Source organism: Centrocercus urophasianus, unplaced genomic scaffold (assembly GCF_019232065.1).
Source record: "Centrocercus urophasianus isolate 14NV4802_14NV808 unplaced genomic scaffold, USGS_Curo_1.0 seq_11, whole genome shotgun sequence".
NCBI lineage: Eukaryota > Metazoa > Chordata > Aves > Galliformes > Phasianidae > Centrocercus > Centrocercus urophasianus.
The window spans coordinates 89593175-89611787 of NW_024884253.1; the positions used below are offsets into that span (position 1 = coordinate 89593175).

At 38.0% G+C, this 18613-nt stretch overlaps 1 protein-coding gene across 3 annotated transcripts in view; it reads left to right on the plus strand.

Moving 5' to 3' along the window:
• The first annotated feature begins 2 nt into the window (after positions 1 to 2).
• TRIP13 (thyroid hormone receptor interactor 13) overlaps positions 3 to 18613 on the plus strand; it is a 34754-nt gene continuing 16143 nt past the window's right edge. The window contains exons 1-14 of one of the 3 annotated variants that reach the window (XM_042809149.1): positions 3 to 38; positions 264 to 366; positions 1921 to 2086; positions 2374 to 2503; positions 4232 to 4287; positions 5759 to 5849; positions 7344 to 7416; positions 8229 to 8292; positions 8593 to 8679; positions 10571 to 10677; positions 11709 to 11862; positions 12044 to 12156; positions 12844 to 12913; positions 13379 to 13892. In XM_042809149.1, coding sequence (XP_042665083.1) covers positions 275 to 366; positions 1921 to 2086; positions 2374 to 2503; positions 4232 to 4287; positions 5759 to 5849; positions 7344 to 7416; positions 8229 to 8292; positions 8593 to 8679; positions 10571 to 10677; positions 11709 to 11862; positions 12044 to 12156; positions 12844 to 12913; positions 13379 to 13474 — 1299 coding nt within the window. In that variant the 5' untranslated portion in view covers positions 3 to 38; positions 264 to 274 and the 3' untranslated portion in view covers positions 13475 to 13892. Of the gene's footprint in view, positions 158 to 263; positions 367 to 1920; positions 2087 to 2373; positions 2504 to 4231; positions 4288 to 5758; positions 5850 to 7343; positions 7417 to 8228; positions 8293 to 8592; positions 8680 to 10570; positions 10678 to 11708; positions 11863 to 12043; positions 12157 to 12843; positions 12914 to 13378; positions 13893 to 18613 lie in introns of those variants that run through there. The other 2 variants (XM_042809148.1, XM_042809150.1) reach the window with 2 other exon arrangements.

Sequence of the window (18613 nt, forward strand, 5' to 3'; positions counted from 1 at the left end):
ACGAAGAAGGTGCCGCTCCTCAGCTCGCCCGACTTCAGGTCACCGTCCTCGGGGCCCTGTCCGACGTGAGCTCCTTTCCCTTCCGCGCCGCTAACGCTGAGCGAGGAGCGGGCCGAGTGCCTGTTTATCGCAAAAGAAAGAAGGAAGGAAGGAAGGGGTGCGTTGGTGGACTGGGGGACGTGGTGTTCCCGTGCGAAGAGGGGCTGTTCGCGTTGCTGGCTGCAGCATCACTGAAAGCCTGTTTGTTGCCGCTTTCTCCTTAGGAGCAAGAAGGATGGATGACGCGGCTGGGGATTTGAAGCAAGCCCTCCCAAGCGCGTGCGATACCCTTCAGATACACGTGGAAGTTCATCAGAAATCAAACAGGTCTCTCTCGGCTTTTAGGCTTTGTGGCGCCTTGCTGTGAATTTTTCGTTTGAATAATAGAAAAAGCGTATGTGCGTGAAAGCGGGAAAGGGAACGAAGTGCATTGGAAAGGATCTCTGAAAACTGCCCTGATCCAATTTAGTCTGAAGGCAGAGCCTTCTGGTCTTTCAGGTTAATGATTAATCGTGTTTTGAGATTATGTAGTCACTCAGGACAGCTGATGAGGTGTTTGCCCCTCCTGCCTCGCCAGGAGCTGTGTTTTGTTGCTGGCTAGAACTTTGCTTGCGGCAGCTTGTGTCTGTTGCACACACAGCAGTCTTGCTCTGCATTCTCTTAACACATCAGTGAGTTCTTCTGTGTCTGTGAAGTATTTCTGCAGCTCGGGGCTGAACAAAACCATTTCTTTTCACATCTTGTTGGTGGCTGCCTTTTGGGCTTGCTCTAGTACACTTAAATCTTTTACAGCAGAGCCCCAAACTACTCACAGTGATGCAGGTGTGGCCTAACAAACAGCCAGAATCACTAGTCCTTTTCAACAGTTGCTTTTTGTCTAGTTGACCTCTGGTCAGTTCTGTTATCTGGGCAATACATGCAGAGGCAAGACTTCATTTTTACTTTTGTTGAATTTCCAGAGATTTTTGCTAAACCTTATGTCTAGCCTACAGTAGTCTGTCTGAATAGTAGCTTTGCTTTCTAATATATTGATAATCCTCTCTGCTCTAGCATCATCCATAAACTTAATGCAGTTGCATTCCATCCCATTGTCCATTTTGTTAATGAAGATGCAAAAATAGCGTTGGTCCCAACATTAATCATTCCCTACTCCCTCCCTGCCTCGTATACTTGCTGCTCCCCTTGGACTTCTAATCACTCTGAACAGGACAGTCCAGGCACCCTGTCCATTTGTCCACTCCTTGTCATACCAGTTTGTCTGTTGGGATTAAATGGGTGAGTATATTTAGGGCCCTGCTAAAAAATATCCACTGCTTTGAAGAAGAGAATCTTCATCAGCGTTGAAAGACAAGATTCTGCACTCAAGTTTTAAAATTAACACCTTAAAATACTCTTCCTTTTCCTGTAGTTTTCACCTGTTTTACTGGAATTCTCCTTATATCTCTAGACAGAGGCATGCTATCAGTTGTTCATAGGAGTGAGGAGGTAATTGAGCTTCCAAGCTAATTTCAGACTAATAGTTTGGCTTTGAGTTTGTCTACTATTCGTAGTAAAACAGTCAACATTTTGATACATATTGATTTCTGCTCTTGGAAATGTCTAGCTTTGTTATTCCACGACCCCTTATTTGATTGCAAACAGATTGAGCAATGTTTTCTGTAATATCGAAGTTATTACTTTGCAAACAAACTAAATCTATTTGTCTGTTTCTGCAGAATGTTACTGCATTTGGTGTGTGTGGTAGTTTGTTTGTTTTGAATGGAGGCTGTTTTCCATGGAGGGAGGCTTACTGTAGTAGATAAAACACTCTGATATTTCAGATATTAGATATTACTTACCTTCTGAAGGTTAATGCCATAAATAACGCTGTTTGTTTCTTAGTACGGCAAAGAAAGAAGATATCAGGATGAGTGTCCTAAAACTGTTGAACAGACATAACATTGTGTTTGGTGATTACAAGTGGACGGAATTTGATGATGGCTTCCTTAACAGCAATGTGCAATCTGTGTCAATTGTGGATACAGAGCTGAAGTTGAAAGAAAGACAGGTATCAATCAAAAATGTACAGTTTTGTTCATATGCATATGAGCTAATTGTAGAGTAGTGATAGCCTAAGAACACATGCTGGATGTGTAGAAGAAGGTAGTATCTTGTACTAGACCAACTGGCACAAACAGGGAAAAGTTTTTTGAACTTACTCATTTTTAAGATCTGAAACAGAAACAGTAGGTTTCAAAACTGAACGTTGGCTGAGCACTGTAACTTTCATATCTTCTAATTATCTCTGAAGTGAGAAATAACGATGTGTTGAAAGTCTTTTTACATCTCTCCTAGCCTATTGATTTGAGCAAAAGCAGTCTTTCCATTCATATTTTTCATCTGAACGAAGAAGGGCCAAGCGTTGAAAACCTGGAAGAAGAAAATGAGGATATTGTTGCAGCTAACCACTGGGTGCTACCTGCAGGTACCTGCCTGATAATTCTGAAAGATCCAGAGCGATTACAATGAAAGGAAAACATGGAAAGGCTAGAAGTGTTTGTAGGGTCATTTTTTAAAGGTAGTATGCGCATTGACTGCATAATTTTTGTCCTTTGTGGACGGAACCAATCTCTGGAATTATTTTAGTGGTTTTGACTGAGTCACTTGTTGCACTGCCTCCTACTACAGTCACTACAGGTGATCCTACAAAGTGCCATTTTTTTCTGTAGTTGTGGTCAAAGTAATTGATCCTGTGGAATAAAGCTTGAAAATATACAGTCAAAATCACAAATGCTTAACTCTACAGGCAAATTTTAATTTGATGACCTACAAGAAATTCATCATTTTAAATACTGGCTTTCCAGAGCTCCCAGCTAGCTACCAGCCAGCAAGGCAGTGCTGCTGTTGCATTCTTAAATAGAAGCCAGTGGTCTGGCAACACTTGAATCTCTCTTGTATAAAACCTTTATCAAAACCACAACAGAAAAGGTCCAAGAGCTGGAAGTGCCTTGTTAACATGATGCACTGTAGGTTCCTGGTTCTTGCATCTTTTGCCTTTCTTTTTCTTTGTTTTTCTTTTTTCTTTTTTTTCTTTTTTTTTTCCTGTGAGAATTGATTTCTGAAATAATTTCAGTTTGCTTCCTGTATGATTGTGTTTCGAACCTGGTAATCTGGGGAAAAGCCTGAGATTCTAAACAAATAACACTATCCTGAATTTCTTTTGACAACTAAATCATAAAATACATTTGTTCATAAAGCCATGTGCTAACAACACATTGCAAAGAAAATTGGAACAAGTTTTGAATTAGATATTATTGTTGCTATTGTCAGTAACTCAATATCTCGCTTTCAGTAAATTTGCAGATTGTTTTTCTAAAGAGAACAGTAATTTGCCTAGAGAGGAAATGTGAAGCTTACATCATGTGTATGAAGTAAGCTTTTTCCCCAAGAGGGAGCAAAGAAATTGAAGAGATACAACGTGCTCAGAAGGCTTCTGGAAAGAGTAATGGTTTCTTCTGCAACAGAGCAAGGCCTGCCAGTTATTATTGTCTAAAGCCTGTTGAGGTTGGACTCTGTATCTGGAAGAAGTATAGATGTGAGCTTGAGGCCAAAGAAGGAGTGCGAGTCTGGCAATTCCTGTGCTTTTCATACTGTGAAAATATTTCATATTTTCATGTTGTGAAAAGTGTAAATATTTACAACGTTCCTCCTTGAGGAGAATTCAGTCCATAATGGGACATTCCCGTTGTATTATGGTTTATAGTTCTTCATCACAGTCTTTTTGACTTTTTCCTGCTGTAAGGTAGAAATCAACAGCTGGAAACGGTTGATTTGATCACAACTGTAGTTTTGTAAAATACATTATTTAACTGCTTTTTATTTTCTTCCTCAACCTGTTGATGTTATTTTTAAGAAATGTTGAATATAAGTTCATATATATGCACTATGTGTATATAATAATATTCCATGCATTATTATATATGCATATGTAATATATATAAATTTAAGTATAGAGCCCTTAGAAAGTAGGGTTTGCTTTATGAGAAGATAATCCATTTATTTTTTCCATATACTTTGAATGCTGTCCTAGATCTGTTCTTGATCCTTAATTTTGTCTGAGAATGATTTGAAAACTGCTTTGCAATGCAATGGTAGATAACGAGATCCTGAATTGATTTGCCTTAAACAGCTGTGTAATGTATTGCTTTCACAGCTGAATTCCATGGCCTTTGGGAAAGTCTTATATATGACACTGAAGTAAAATCACATGTAAGTAGAAAATTGGTAACAAAATTGCTTGAGGAGAAGTAAGATTTGAAATGTATCCAGCATGAAGTAGTCTCATCATATGGAGAATTTTCTTGGCAATAACCAGCTTGAGAGAGAATTCTGATGTCTGCTTAGTATACACTCCTACACTGTGAAGAGTGGCATAGTTTTAGCCATTTTGCACATCTTTATAATTTATCAAAATTTCTGTGTATTTTTAGTAATTCTGTACTTAAATGTAACTGTTGTATGCATAACAAAAGAAGACAAAATTGACATTTTAAGATTAATCATCATATCTGAAATGTGTGTTAGTAGATACTACTACAAAGGTCTGCACCACAAAAAAGACAAAGATATATATATATATATATCTTATATATATATATCTAATATATATATATAAGATATATATATATATATATCTTAGTTTCCATGTTAGAAGTTTCACTGATGATCATCCCAGAAATTATGCTTCATTTCTTCAGATGTGTTTGCTCAATTAATTAAAAAAAAATGAAGAGACTTCACTTCTGCAGCTTTTTGTAAAAGTTATTTGGGTGAATGTTCATTTTTTTTATGCTATGGAGCTGGCTGGGTGTGGTTGGATTTCCAGACTCTGAAATGATTCCTGTTGAGTTTCAAAGTAGTACCTGTCTTTCTCAGGATATTGCTGGCAAATATGCTTGATGAAGCTCAGCTTTTTTTTTTCTTCTTTTTTTCCCTGCTGTAATTGCTTCATCTTGTGGCAGGAATGCTATTTTGTTGTCTTACTAATTCAGGTGGTCAAAAGTATTACAGGTAACAGTAATAAAATAAAAAGATGTCAGGTGTTAAATGAAGGTAGCAATCTGAATAGATTAATACCTCATGGGAATATTCATGTAATTGAAGGAATTCTCTACTTGTGAATTCTGCAGTGAATTAGCATTTTATTTAGAAGTAAACATTCAAGGAAATTATATGCAACTTTATTCATTTGGAAGGATAACAAGTCTGCAAACACCTGATAGAAACACAAAAGCAACTAAAATATGGCAGTAACTGCTTTGCTTAGTGAGTTGATCACAGCAGACTGAACAGATGTGTAGCTGTAATAACAATTAAACCAGAGTATGAGTCTCTGACTGTACTTGGGAACTGAACTGAGCATACACTACAAGGGGGACAGTGACAAATGAAAATAATTTCCCGTCTGTAAAGCAATTAGTTTATTGATGTAAAGGTTCTGAAATCCATTTGTGGCCAGTGCATGCTTTTTCTTTTTTTTTTCCCTGAGGGCAGGCAGGAAGTGAATTTCCAGCCTTTACAGAGAAATTGTGGTCTAAGACTGAAAGACTTGAAGCCAGTTGTTGTTGTTGTTGTTAGGGTACGCAGCAGAGATAATTAGGAGATTGCATCCATTTGTAATTGTATTTGCTGATATGTCTCTAATTTGTGTGTCTTTTTTTTTCCCCTGCTCATCTATTAGTTACTTGATTATGTCACGACAACATTACTATTTTCTGACAGAAATGTCGACAGCAACCTGATATCATGGAACAGAGTTGTTTTGCTGCATGGTAAGCATTGTGTGTCTTAAAATAAGTTGATGCACTGACAGTCTGTTATGCTTCCCTTCAGGAAAAACCTGTGTAGTTCTTCCATGTAATGAAATTATGTGTTCCTGTGTTACAGTAAGCAGTGCTTTTAGACATATTCTTTCTGTAGCACAAAGTACTATGAAAAGTAATGTCAGAATCAAATCAGTGTTCATACTTACTATGTTTTGCAGAAATTTCAGTAGTAACGTTTTATAAATGAAATAACAATAATCAATGTTCTTCATTTGAATCTTTAAGATTTTTTTTTTATAAACTGCAAAAAATATTGCAGATATTGTGCACATTAGGAACCAGTTTGATGACAGTTCTCTGCAGTATTAAAATTCCTTAATTATGTCTCCTTTATGAAAATTTTGGAGGAAACTCAGAAATTTATTCAAGTGTTGTAATATCACATTTTGTTGTCAAGTATGAAGGCTGCACTCTCACTTATTTAATTATTACTCTGACTGAAATTGTAATGTTCAGTCAATCCAAGCTTACTATAGTATTAATTATAAATGAGATTGGCATCAACTGAATCAGTTTTGCTGCAAATTGCAGCTTGCTATTGATTGATCGCAATTTTGTTAACCGGACTGGTATTCAAAAAATAACACTCATAACAAACATTTCCACAGTGACCTTTTAATTCTACGTAATTTGTAATGTTTAATGCACCAAGATTTTCCTTATGTATATGTATACATACAAACACACACATGTATGTGTATATATATACACACGTGTGAAACTGTAGTCGTGAGCTCTTTATTGCGACCATAATAAAGTTAATACTGGAAAATCCCAAACTCTCGTAGTGCTAAATACCACATTTATGCTATAAAGGCAGTACTAACTTTGAATGGAAGTTCTGTCAGCTATCTGCTGTTATCTGTTGTTTAGAACCCAAAAGTCAATCTCCGTACATTCATACTCTGTTTAACTACGTTTTTCTGTTTAGAGAAAATCTCTGTGGCTTTTCTGTAGGGCATCAAGGCAACAACAAAAGGTTTGTTGTGCAGTATGCTTCCTAAGATACTCTTAGTTGCCTCATGGTGGAGATACAGGAATGTGAACAGTTGATCAAACCAGACATGATGGGTTTCAGTTATGCATGCTAGCAGGCTGTGTTTCAGAAAGATAGAAGTTTAAGCACAGGTTTTTGAGAATGCTAACATACAAAAGCCCAGCAAGAGCAAAACTTTGTTCTAATGTTGTTTGATTATTTTAACTCTATGGTGTCTGTACACAAGCTGGTATATCAAAAATGATGCAGCTTCAGAGCTTCTGGAGCACGGCCCTAGAATGGCAACTGGGTACCTTCTCAAAATACCCTGATATTCCCAGTCCTTGTCTTCTGTTGTCTGCAATTAGTGATTTAACGAGATACAGTAGTTAAAAAGATATTTTGTTATCAACAACCTGATGTAGATTCTTTGTAATATATGTATGAATTTTATTTGAATCCAGGCCCTCCTGGAACTGGTAAAACCTCTCTCTGCAAAGCATTGGCTCAGAAGCTGACGATACGACTATCGTACAGGTGACCTTTCTGAAATTTCTTCACTTTAGCTAATTGGTCTTAATTGTTTGTTCTCAGTAGCCCGAAGATGTGTAATACTTCATTTCAAGTGCTGACATTCATGGCTCTGCATCTGCAATAAAATTGATCCAATATAAAAGAGAGATAGACAGAGTATTATAAATCCTTCTGAATGTGTGATGATTTGTGTCAAATTGTGAAAAACAGATTCAAATGGCAATATAGTCATTTGTTTGTGCTTATAATATACATCTGTGAAGGTTAAAGAGGGAAGTATCACGGAGTGTTAAGCCTGTTATTTGTATATTCATGTTCAAGAAAACTTGCTTTTAGTAGCTACCAGTGTGTTTTGTACTGGAATTCTCTGAATGCTCAAGTCAGTCTGTGTGTAGGATATATCAGACAAGTGATGAAGTTAACTATAAACTTCTTATCAAGTGGTAGCTTATTGAAAAACCTTCAGACAGTAAATAAACTTCACAGTCTTACTTGGTATACTGGAAATAATGTTGTATGAACAGAGGAATGAACTCATTAACATGGAAACAGTTTAATAAACTGTATAGAAGTAACAAATCAAAAAAATGAAGGAATCCTGATAGGGATTTATTGTGAAGAGCTAGTGAGAATAGTTTCTGGAAATTATAATTAAAAACAAACCAAATGTTGCGTTTTTAGAAGTGAATTGAAGTACTAATTCAAAAAAATTCCATGGTTGAAGTGGAGGGATTAAGCCTGAGGGGAGTTACTGACCTCACTGACTTATTTACAGCGCAGTAGAGTTGATGCTTATTTTTTCCTTCGTATTTTAGGTATAGATATGGACAGTTAATTGAAATAAACAGCCATAGTCTTTTCTCTAAATGGTTTTCTGAGGTATGTATTGATTAGTAATAGTAAGTAATTAATTGTTGATAGTAAAATTGATAGTAATTAGTAAGTCGACTCTGACAGTATAACTTAAACTATATCTATTGAGTTTGGTTCGTAACATTAGCGTTTGCATCAAAGATTATTTGGGATACTTAATGTGCTTGAAAATAGTTGAATAGAAGCTATATTTGAGATTTACTTTAAAATAAACAAATGAAAAGTAGTTTTCCATTGCTCAACATGGTAAGACTTGAAAAGCCTGCTAAGGAAATAGTTAAATACATGCATATGACCTCTTTCTAGAGTGGCAAGCTTGTAACCAAGATGTTCCAGAAGATTCAAGAGTTAATTGATGACAAAGATGCTCTTGTGTTTGTACTGATCGATGAGGTATGACTCTAGTAGTATTGAAGTATGTAAAACTTAGCAGAAAGTTTTTAATTACGGGTAAGAATTCTTAAAGGACATTGAAATAATAAGACTTTTTTGTAAACCACATAATTTTCTACAGAAGAATGAATTTTAGTACTGACTGGAAGATTTGAGAGATCTCAAAAGGACACATTGTGATTTAGCAGACGTATTCCAGCTGAAAATGAAGCAAAATCTGTCTTAGTGAGATAGCGGAGGTGAACCACTGGTTCACACTGAAATGTACTGCCTACTGCCTCACTGTGCTGTGCTCTTATCTACTGTTTGAATGTTTCAGCCTTTATTGAATCCACCTTGGACATCATGGGCCAGTACAATCAAACAGGAAGCATTACTTCTGGGGCAGCCCTCGCAAAATGTGCAATATCAATAACATATAAGTAACAAAACATTTACATTTTTGAATATTTTTGTTTTACCTACCTTTTAAAAAAAGGAAGAAAAACATAAAACTAGAGGAATATTTGATTTGATTTTTTTTTTTTTTTTTTTTTTTTTTGGGAAATTAACACATCAGTCTGGTTTGATGTTTGATGGCAGTGGTTGCAATTCTTAGTAGAACTCCAGGTGTTCATCAGAGATTTTTTGATGAATTTTGACTCTTCCTTTTCCTCATCCCTGAAAACATGGTCCACAGGACCAGAGGCAATCCATCCATGGTTCTTGAGGGAACTGATGGATGAAGTTGCCAAGCCAGTATCCATCATATTTGAAAGGTCATGGCAGTCTGGTGAACTTCCCACTAACTGGAAAAGGGGAAACATAACCACATTTCCAAGAAGGGAAAAAAAGATCCAACGAAATACAGGCCAGTCAGTCTCACCACTGTGCCTGTCAAGATCATGAAGAGATTGTGCTGAAGGCCCTACTCAGGCACATGGAAAATAAAGATGAGGTGTTTGGTGGTAACCAACATGGGTTCACCATGGGCAAGTCATGCCTGATGAACTGGATGGCCTTTTGTGATGGAGTTACAGCATCAGTGGATAAAGGAAGAACAACTTATGTCATCCACCTGGACTTGTGCAAAGCATTTGACATGGTTACACACAACATCAGGGTCACCAAACTGGGGAAAAAAGGATTTGATGTACTCACTGGATAAAATTGGCTGGGTGGCTGCACTTAAAGTTAAGGTCAATGACCCAGTGTCCAATTGGAGACCAGTGACAAGTGGTGTTCCTAACAGATCAGTTCTGGGACTGGTGCTGTTTAGCATCCTTGTAGGTAGTATGGACAGTGGGACTGAGTGCACTCTCAGCAAGTTGGCAAGCTGAGTGGTGCAGCTGAAAAAGCAGAGGAAAATGCATGCAGTTATTTGCCATCACTTGAGTCAGCACTGCTCAGCACTTTACTCCGCACACCCTGGTTTCAGCTGGCGGTGCATTGATGGCACACTGGTTGTTGCTGAGCAATGGGTGCGTGCCTGGGGTCACTCCATGGAGAAGAGCCACTGCCTTTACAGTGCATGGCAGGGGCAGGAAGCATTGCCAAACTGAGCCAGGCTGCGAGTTGGGCGTGCCTGATTTAGTTCTTCAGTACTTCATTAGCTTTCTTATTTGAAGTTCCCATTGCAAAGCTTGTTTTAAATAAAATTTATTAATTTTATTCTTTTTATTTCCCTTTCTCCCTTGATATTCTCTTCACTGTCTCCCTTAATTTCTACCTAACAAAAGATTTTGAAGGTGAAATTTCAGATACTAAACTGGATCTGAAAGTATACTGAATTCCTTGCTTACTGACAGCATTCCAAATGTGCAGTGTTTTGCGTGTGAGTGTTGGGGTTGTTTGTTTTTTAGGGTTGGGGTTTTGCTATTTTTTGGAAGTCCTATGTTTTTTTTTTTTGTAGGTGGAGAGCCTCACAGCAGCACGCAGTGCCTTCAAGGCAGGCACAGAGCCTTCAGATGCTATTCGTGTAGTGAATGCTGTTCTGATGCAAATAGATCAGATTAAAAGGTAAATTCATTTTATTGCAAGGGCAAAAGGTAACTGTGGTAACTCTAAATCTTAATTCACATTTGGAACGCTAATCCAAATTGGTTAACAAACGATTCTTCATTAATGGTGCTAATTATGAAAGAAATTTGAATCATCCACAAGAACGTTTTGCCTGTTAGTAGGTGAACTAATCTACTAATCTGGGTATGATAAACTACAGATAATACAATTCCATTAAAGCTGCAGAGGGATGCAGCACAGATTGGTCATCATATCTACTTTGGAGAGATAAGAATAAGATCAGTGAAGAATGTGTTTGTCATTAACAGCTTCAGAATATCAGTCTGAAGCAGACTTGTACAATGTGTTGCTTATAAGCAATCATTAATGGTTCTTGGTCCACTTTGCTGGATTTAATACAGCACATCTCTTGTTTTATTATGGCCACTTCCTCCTTGGGCAGACTTGGCCCTGCTAGCACAAAGACAGGCGTCCTGTTATTTGGCCCTGTGTTGCTGCTAAAGGTAAGTAGAGTTTATTCAAACACAGTACAAAAGCTTCATTGAAAAATTGCTGTGGTTAAACCTTTTCTTTATATTTTTGTTAGAGTAAGGAGTTACTTCTCTTTTAATCTCACTTTAATGTCATGCAGTGTTGAATGTGTTATACTACTTACTTCCTTCTGAAATGAAATGGAAAACACATGGAATAAAATATTCCAGTTTACAAGTCTTAATTTTGTAACTTTATGGCAAAAACTGTGAAACTGTGCTGGTAGGCTCTCTTCATGCAAAGTAGTCAGTGTGTACTACTACTAAATAGGGTTGAGAAACTATACTTGCAAAATAGCTGAAGGGAAGAGACTGTGTTGAAGTAGATTAGTGAAAGCTGTCGAAGAGCATGTAATTATTAGCTGATAAGAATGATGTGGCTGTTGATTGCAAGAAATGGCTTGAGTCGTTTCGTTAAGAAGGAAGGTATTCATTTGCCAGTGCCAAGTGGAGCCCATTTATGTACGTGTGAGCTAAGAATGTGCTTTTATCTTGAAGGTATCCCAATGTGGTTATCCTGACTACTTCAAATATTACAGAGAAAATTGACATGGCATTTGTAGACAGAGCAGACATAAAGCAATACATTGGCCCTCCATCTGCTGCAGCAATATTCAGGATATACCTTTCTTGCCTGGAAGAGCTGATGAAGGTAATATTTTGAAAGTAGAACTATAAAACATCCTTTTTTATTAAAGATGATGTTTTCCTCAAACTTCCTAAATAACAGAAACACACAAATTTTATTCCTTCTCTATATTTACACTCTTAGAATTTAATTTTCAATGATTTTTTCAAGGTTTCATACTACAACGTGTAACTCTTCTTTCTAGTGCCAAATAATATATCCTCGACAGCATCTCTTGTCACTCAGAGAGTTAGAAATGATTGGATTTGTAGAAAACAATGTGTCCAGGTTAAGTCTGGTACTAAAGGAAATCTCAAGGTAATGTTTTTTTAAATTCTACATGATGAGTGTATGTGTGCGTGTATTTCTATATAAACAAACTGAAATTATGTCTAAAAGTAATTGTATTTAGTAACAGCTAGAGCCCTGAAACATCTTGAGCTTACTTGTTGTTTGGGGTCTTTGTTTGTTGGCTTTTTTTTGGTATTGTGACTAGTGCAAAACATCAGCAGATAAGAAGTGGGATTGATTGGGATTTGCAAATATTGCTTGGTATCAAATGTGGCTGGTTTCTGCTCTGCCCTTTGAAATTCTCTAGACAAATTGCTGTCTGACTTACTGAGATGCCTGAAGTTTCAGTGGATATCATGGAATCATAGTTGGATCTTAAAGGTCCCTTCCAAACCAAACTGTTTGCAAATCCTGACTAATAGATTTCTCCTCTAGATTCATCAGATGCGTCACAGTGATTGTGGAGGGGCTTGATAAAAGCTTTGGTAGGCAAATGTGACTATGCTATTTCTCCACCCTTTTTTACTTTCTTGCACCATGTGGCCTCCCATACAATATCTGTTCATTTTCAGCTTCTTTTAAAACTGCTGCAAGTGAGCAAACAAGGTATTAAGACTTGAGTTTCATTAGAGTGATTTATGGGTGAAGGAGAATGGAAATGTCATCTTTTAAGAGTGAATATTTAGCATTGTTTATGTCTCTCTTTTACTATAGAAAAAGTGAAGGTCTTAGTGGCCGGGTCCTCAGAAAACTCCCTTTCCTAGCACATGCACTTTATATCCAAGTAAGCTTTTTTCTATTCTATATATTTTTGGTTTGATTTTGAGCCAGCTAGGAAGGCCTTTGAATCCTTGCCTGAAGTAAATGATCAGTCCTAAAACTTTTTGCTAATCTAAACTACAGTTTTCTACTGCCATAATGTAAAATGAAATTGAAGAAGACTGATATCACTACTGATAGGCTGTGACAAACCATTCATATTCGTTCTCTCGTGCTTCATTGCTGAAAGAAACCCCTGTCACTGCCCACATAATACTGATGTGTTCAAACGTTTGTTGAAGCAAATGCTCAGTAATGTTGATTGACCCAAGACTTTACATAGTAAAGTCAAACTATGCTGGCTGGTTTATATGAGGTTTAGCATTTTGAGTGCTTTGTAACATGACAGTCAAATATTTCCTTTTCAAATAACTGTGCTTTGTATGCCTATTGCTGTGATGGATCTAACAGGATATTTTCATGTTTTCAGTCCCCCAGTGTTACAATGACAACGTTTCTTCAGGCTCTTTCACTTGTAGTAGACAAACAATTTGAAGAAAGAAAAAAACTTGCAGACTGTGTGTGATAGTTCACTGCTTTATGCATTTCTGTATTGTTACCATTGAAAAGTACTTAACTTTGCATACAAACTGCAATTTCTATGCATCTATAAAACAAATTGTCAAAACCTTACAAACCCTGGAATGCTTAACCCAGTTTTTCAAAACATTTATTAATAAACAGTTTTTACAGCACACTGTGCAATTTTATTTCAGTGCTGTGAGGCAACTGAAAATGTTCCTTCCAGGAAGAATTTTTACATCACTTGCAGTTATTAAAAGTGAGCAGGCTTCTGATCCTCGTGTCTTAACTTTCTATCCATAGATTAGTTTTTATACTTCTAGTTTCTTTCAAATTCTTGGAAGCAATAGAAATTCAGTATTTGATATGTGTGCAGTAAATGTACTAATAATTACTTCTGAAGTAGTAATGAACCTAGAAAAGACTTAAAGCGCTCAGTGATAAGCAGATGTTTTATGCTGACATCCTTTTATCCTGAACCTGAATATCAAGGCTTGTTATTTTTTATTACACCCTGTCCAAGTTTTTAACTCAAGAGATCACTTGACTGAATTTCTGTAATGCTACTTTTTTATGTTGCTGCAAGCAGACTGAAAAAAAATTCACTGAAAAGTAACTAAAATATTCTTCTTCAAAAGGCCAAATCACAGCATCATACCAGACACTGTGAAGAGATCAACTCTGCCCTAACTAAAACCAGGATACTAACCTATAAGTCTTAGTGTAACCTTAACCCCAATCAACCCCAATCTGAACTGTAACCCAAATCATACACATAACTCTAACCCCTAAACATAAGCCTAACCCTAACAGTAATCCTAACCCTACTCTTAAACATAACCCTAATCTGTACTTCTAACCTTCAAATCTAATCCTAATTCTAAACCCAAGCCCTAACTGTAAATTTCACACTAATGATGATCCCTATCTCTGACAGGAATCCTAAATGGAACACTAATCCTGTACAAAACTGTTGGAAATATCCAAATAATTTTCTAGGACAGTTTCTCTGATAAAGCAGATTTTATTTGCAATTGCAATGGCAGCCTCCTGCAAGCAGGAGAGCCCCAAGAAAACAGCGTTGCATCTTCTATCCCCTACTGCCCACTGCTGGTCTCTTTCTCCCCTGGTTCCTCATCGGCTGAGTACTGCAGGTTCACACTCTTTCGTGACACTTCACTAACCATACAAACACCAAGTAGACACAGATCTTGGCTTCTCAAACACACGTGTCTTAATTGACTTCTAGCAATTGTTTTCTTAACAAACATTTTGGTCATAACTTTTTGGATGTCATTTTACAACATAAACATAGACATAGTCTCTCAACTGCTTAATTACCCCCTAACATTTGTGCCCCTTCACACTGTTCTTCATTGTTCTGGTCATTCATCTGCCCTTGCATAGAGATAAGCTCGGAAGGAGGATAGAGGGGAGTACCTTGGAGCCTGTCTGTGGCATCCTAACCTTCCCACAGAGTGAGACAGTTCTGCTGTGTGTAAAGGTCCTGACTCCTTGAAAGTTTGTTCGATGTATTTTATTTCTGCTGATCACATGAGCAGCCTTACAACATGTTTCCTAGTTCAGCATACTGTATTCATATTGTTTAGAACATTCAAAATCTTTGCAGCTTTGTGAGAAATATTTACTAGGTAATGTAGCAATTATGTTTCTAAAATATGTTACTAATATGTACGGTATTCTTACTTTCTACATCAGCTATTTCTAAGGATATGTAACAGCTTAATTCTTTAGATCAATTTCCCTTTTCAATGTTCAATGCAGAAACAACACTTTCATTTCCCACAAAACCATAACATTAAACCAAAACCACAACTCTAAACATAATCTTAATTATAATTCTAATCCCAGAAGTTTGTGACAGCCTAACCCAAAATTGATAAACATAATTCTAACGGTAAAACCAAATAAAAACCCTTAAATTTGATTATAGCTCTAATGTTAAGCTCTAACCAGTATGTTTAAAACTAGTCCTAAATCTAAAGATATATCTAACTTTAAAGAAAATCCCTAATAGAAATACCTAACAATCTAAGCCTAAAGCTAATTGTAACTAACTCCTTCTCTATTTCTAATGCAAATCCCTAACATAAACCACAGAGGTAGTCCAAACCCGTTTAAACCTAAACCCTAATCCTAAATTTAAACCAAAGGTAAACCCTAAAGCTAACCCAATGCCCCAAGCCTAATCTTAAAACCTAACCACAGTCCTAAACCTAAACATAACCATAAGACAAATACTGAATCTAACCCTTACCCTAACCCTTAACCTCTCCCTAAATGGAACCTGACTGTAATTCCTTACCCTAATAATCCTTAGATAACTCTAACCCTACTGAAACTTAACACTAACCCTAACCCACAACTCCAACATCTAACTCTAAGCATAACCCTAATAATAATAAACGTAACCCTGAAAATAGTAATAAACCTAGCTATAAACTAGAACTAACAAGTAACCCTATTGCAAACCTTAACTCTAGCTGTAATTATAACCCTAAACCTAATCCTAACACTCACAGTAACCCAAATCCTAAGACTGTAACCCATGACTGTAACCATTACCTTAACATGTCAGTGTCCAGCCTTTTGCTCGTTTGGGCCACACTGAATGACTAGGAGTTGTCTTAGGCTGCAAACACAAAGGTTGCTCCAGAAGTAACATCTCTTATGTTTCCATAGAACTACAACGGTAACAAGGAGCACAATAACATTGCTTGATTGAGTAAAATCGCAGCTACAAAACGCTAATTCTCAGCACAGTCACCACCATTAGATATGCATTTTTGCCAGCAGTGAACAGCAGGCTGTATGCTGCACTGCTGCTGTCGCCACTGCTGAAACACACCACCCACCACTCTGCTGTGCTCACATCCGCTGCTGGTTCCCATAAACATTCAGCGAGTGAAAGTCAACGGGTGCCAATTTTTCAGCGTGGAGAAATTCAATTCTACTCCTTTGCTTCATCTGCACTTCCGTGTCAGACATCTTTTTGTCAGTCTGCCCTTCTGCTGCCCTCTGTCACACAGCAACAACATGGAACGGAATATTGGTGGCAATAAACCCAGTGGTTGCCTCCACCATGGTGAGCACGTAACGCTTACCATCGTGGATTCATGGCAAGGTGATGTAATCAGCCTGCCACACCTCCCATATTTGTACTTTTCCATCACCCTTCCCCCCAGAGAGGTTTCATCCTCTTGGCTTGTTTGATGATGGCACATGTTTCACAGTCGTGGATAACCTGTGCAATAGTGTGCACAGTTAAGTCCACCCCTCGGTCTCCAGCCCATTTGTATGTTGCATCACTTCCTTGATGGCCCGAGGTCTCATGGGCCCACCAACCTAGAAATAATTCACCCTTGTTCTGCCAGTCCAGGTCTATTTGAGCCACCTCAATTCTGGCAGCTCGGTCTACCTGATGGTTATTTTGTTCTTCAGTAGCCCGACTCTTGGGCCCATGAGCATCTACATGATGCACCTTTACAACTGTATTCTTTATTTGGGCAACAATGTCTTTCCACAGTTCAGCAGCCCAAATAGGTTTATCCCTTTGTTGCCAGTTGTTTTGTTCCCACTGCTGTAACCACCCCCATAAGGCATTTGCCACCATCCATGAGTCAGTGTAAAGATAAAGGCTGCCTCTCCCGCTCAGTAACATCTAAGGCCAGCTGGACAGCCTTTACCTCTGCAAATTGGCTTCTTTCCCTGCAGTGGCCTCTGCAACTTGTTGTGTAGGGCTCCACACAGCAGATTTCCATCTGCGATGTTTCTCCACAATGCAACATGCTCCAGCAGTGAACAGGGCAAATGTCTTCTCACTTTCTGGTAGTTCACTGTATGGTGGGGCCTCTTTAGCACACGTTACCTCTTCTGCTGGTGATGTTCCAAACTTTTTACCTTCAGGCCAGTCCATGATGATCTCTAGGATCCCTGGATGGCTGAGGTTCCCCATCCACACTCATTGTGTAATCAGTGCAACCCACTTTCTCCAAGTGGCATCAGTAGCAAGATGGGTGGGGGAAACCTTTCCTTTAAACATCCAGTTCAGCACTGGCAGTCGAGGTGCCAGAACGAGCTGCGTTTCAGTACCGACTACTTCAGAAGCAGCCCAAACCCCCTGATATTTGGCTAAGACTTTGCACAGTATTTTGCTCACTGGCTGACACTTAGTCCTTTTGGCTTGCTTAAACAATTGCTCCTCTCCTGTTAGAATGCATAAATATCTCTCAGATTGTTTAAATAGTCCCATATAATCCATTTGCCATGTGGATTATAAAGCTTTCCTTTATCTCTTCAGCATATTGTTCTGCTTTTTAACATTCTGCTCAGTTAGCCAATACGTAGCCGCACCACTGCTAGCGCTTCCACCACCCACTCTTTCCTGCCCCTCTCCTTCTTTTGTTTTTTTCATTAGAAAAAGTTCCCTCACATCTTTAGGGAGTGAAACTGTTCATAAAAGCTTGCTGCATAAACAGTGTGTGTGAGCAAGATAATTTCTTGCTTTCCTAATCTGCTATAACTTCAGAAATTCCACCCTGTGCCACAACAGAAATTGGATGTTATGGCACATGGGAAATTTCTACATTAAAGAGTGCAAGGGCACACATTACAGCCTCCCTATTTCTATGGGGGTTGGGATTAATATTTGAACAAAAGACCGGGCGCCAAGGTCATCCACCTAAAACACTGAACCCCAGAATATTTCTCATGACAATTTATAATTGCAGAGCAAGTTGAAGTACATTTGTAGTACATTTCTTCATTTGAAGTACATTTCTCACCTGAGAGTCAGAAATAAGCTTTGGCAATTTGCTATACAATATTTTGTTCTGCTTCCATTGATAATCATAACTCTTCTGAGTTGCTGTTTCCTACAACCTAGATGTGTTAACATTGAACTTTTTGCTCCCATATAAATATATATACATATACATATACTCTCTTTTTGGAGTGGAGGCCGGTCACCAGCGGTGTCCCTCAGGGGTCGGTCTTGGGACCGGTGCTCTTCAACATCTTCATCAGTGACAGACGATGGCATCGAGTGCAGCCTCAGCAAGTCTGCAGATGGCACCAAGCTGAGCGGTGCAGTCGATGCATTGGAGGGAAAGGAAGCATCCAG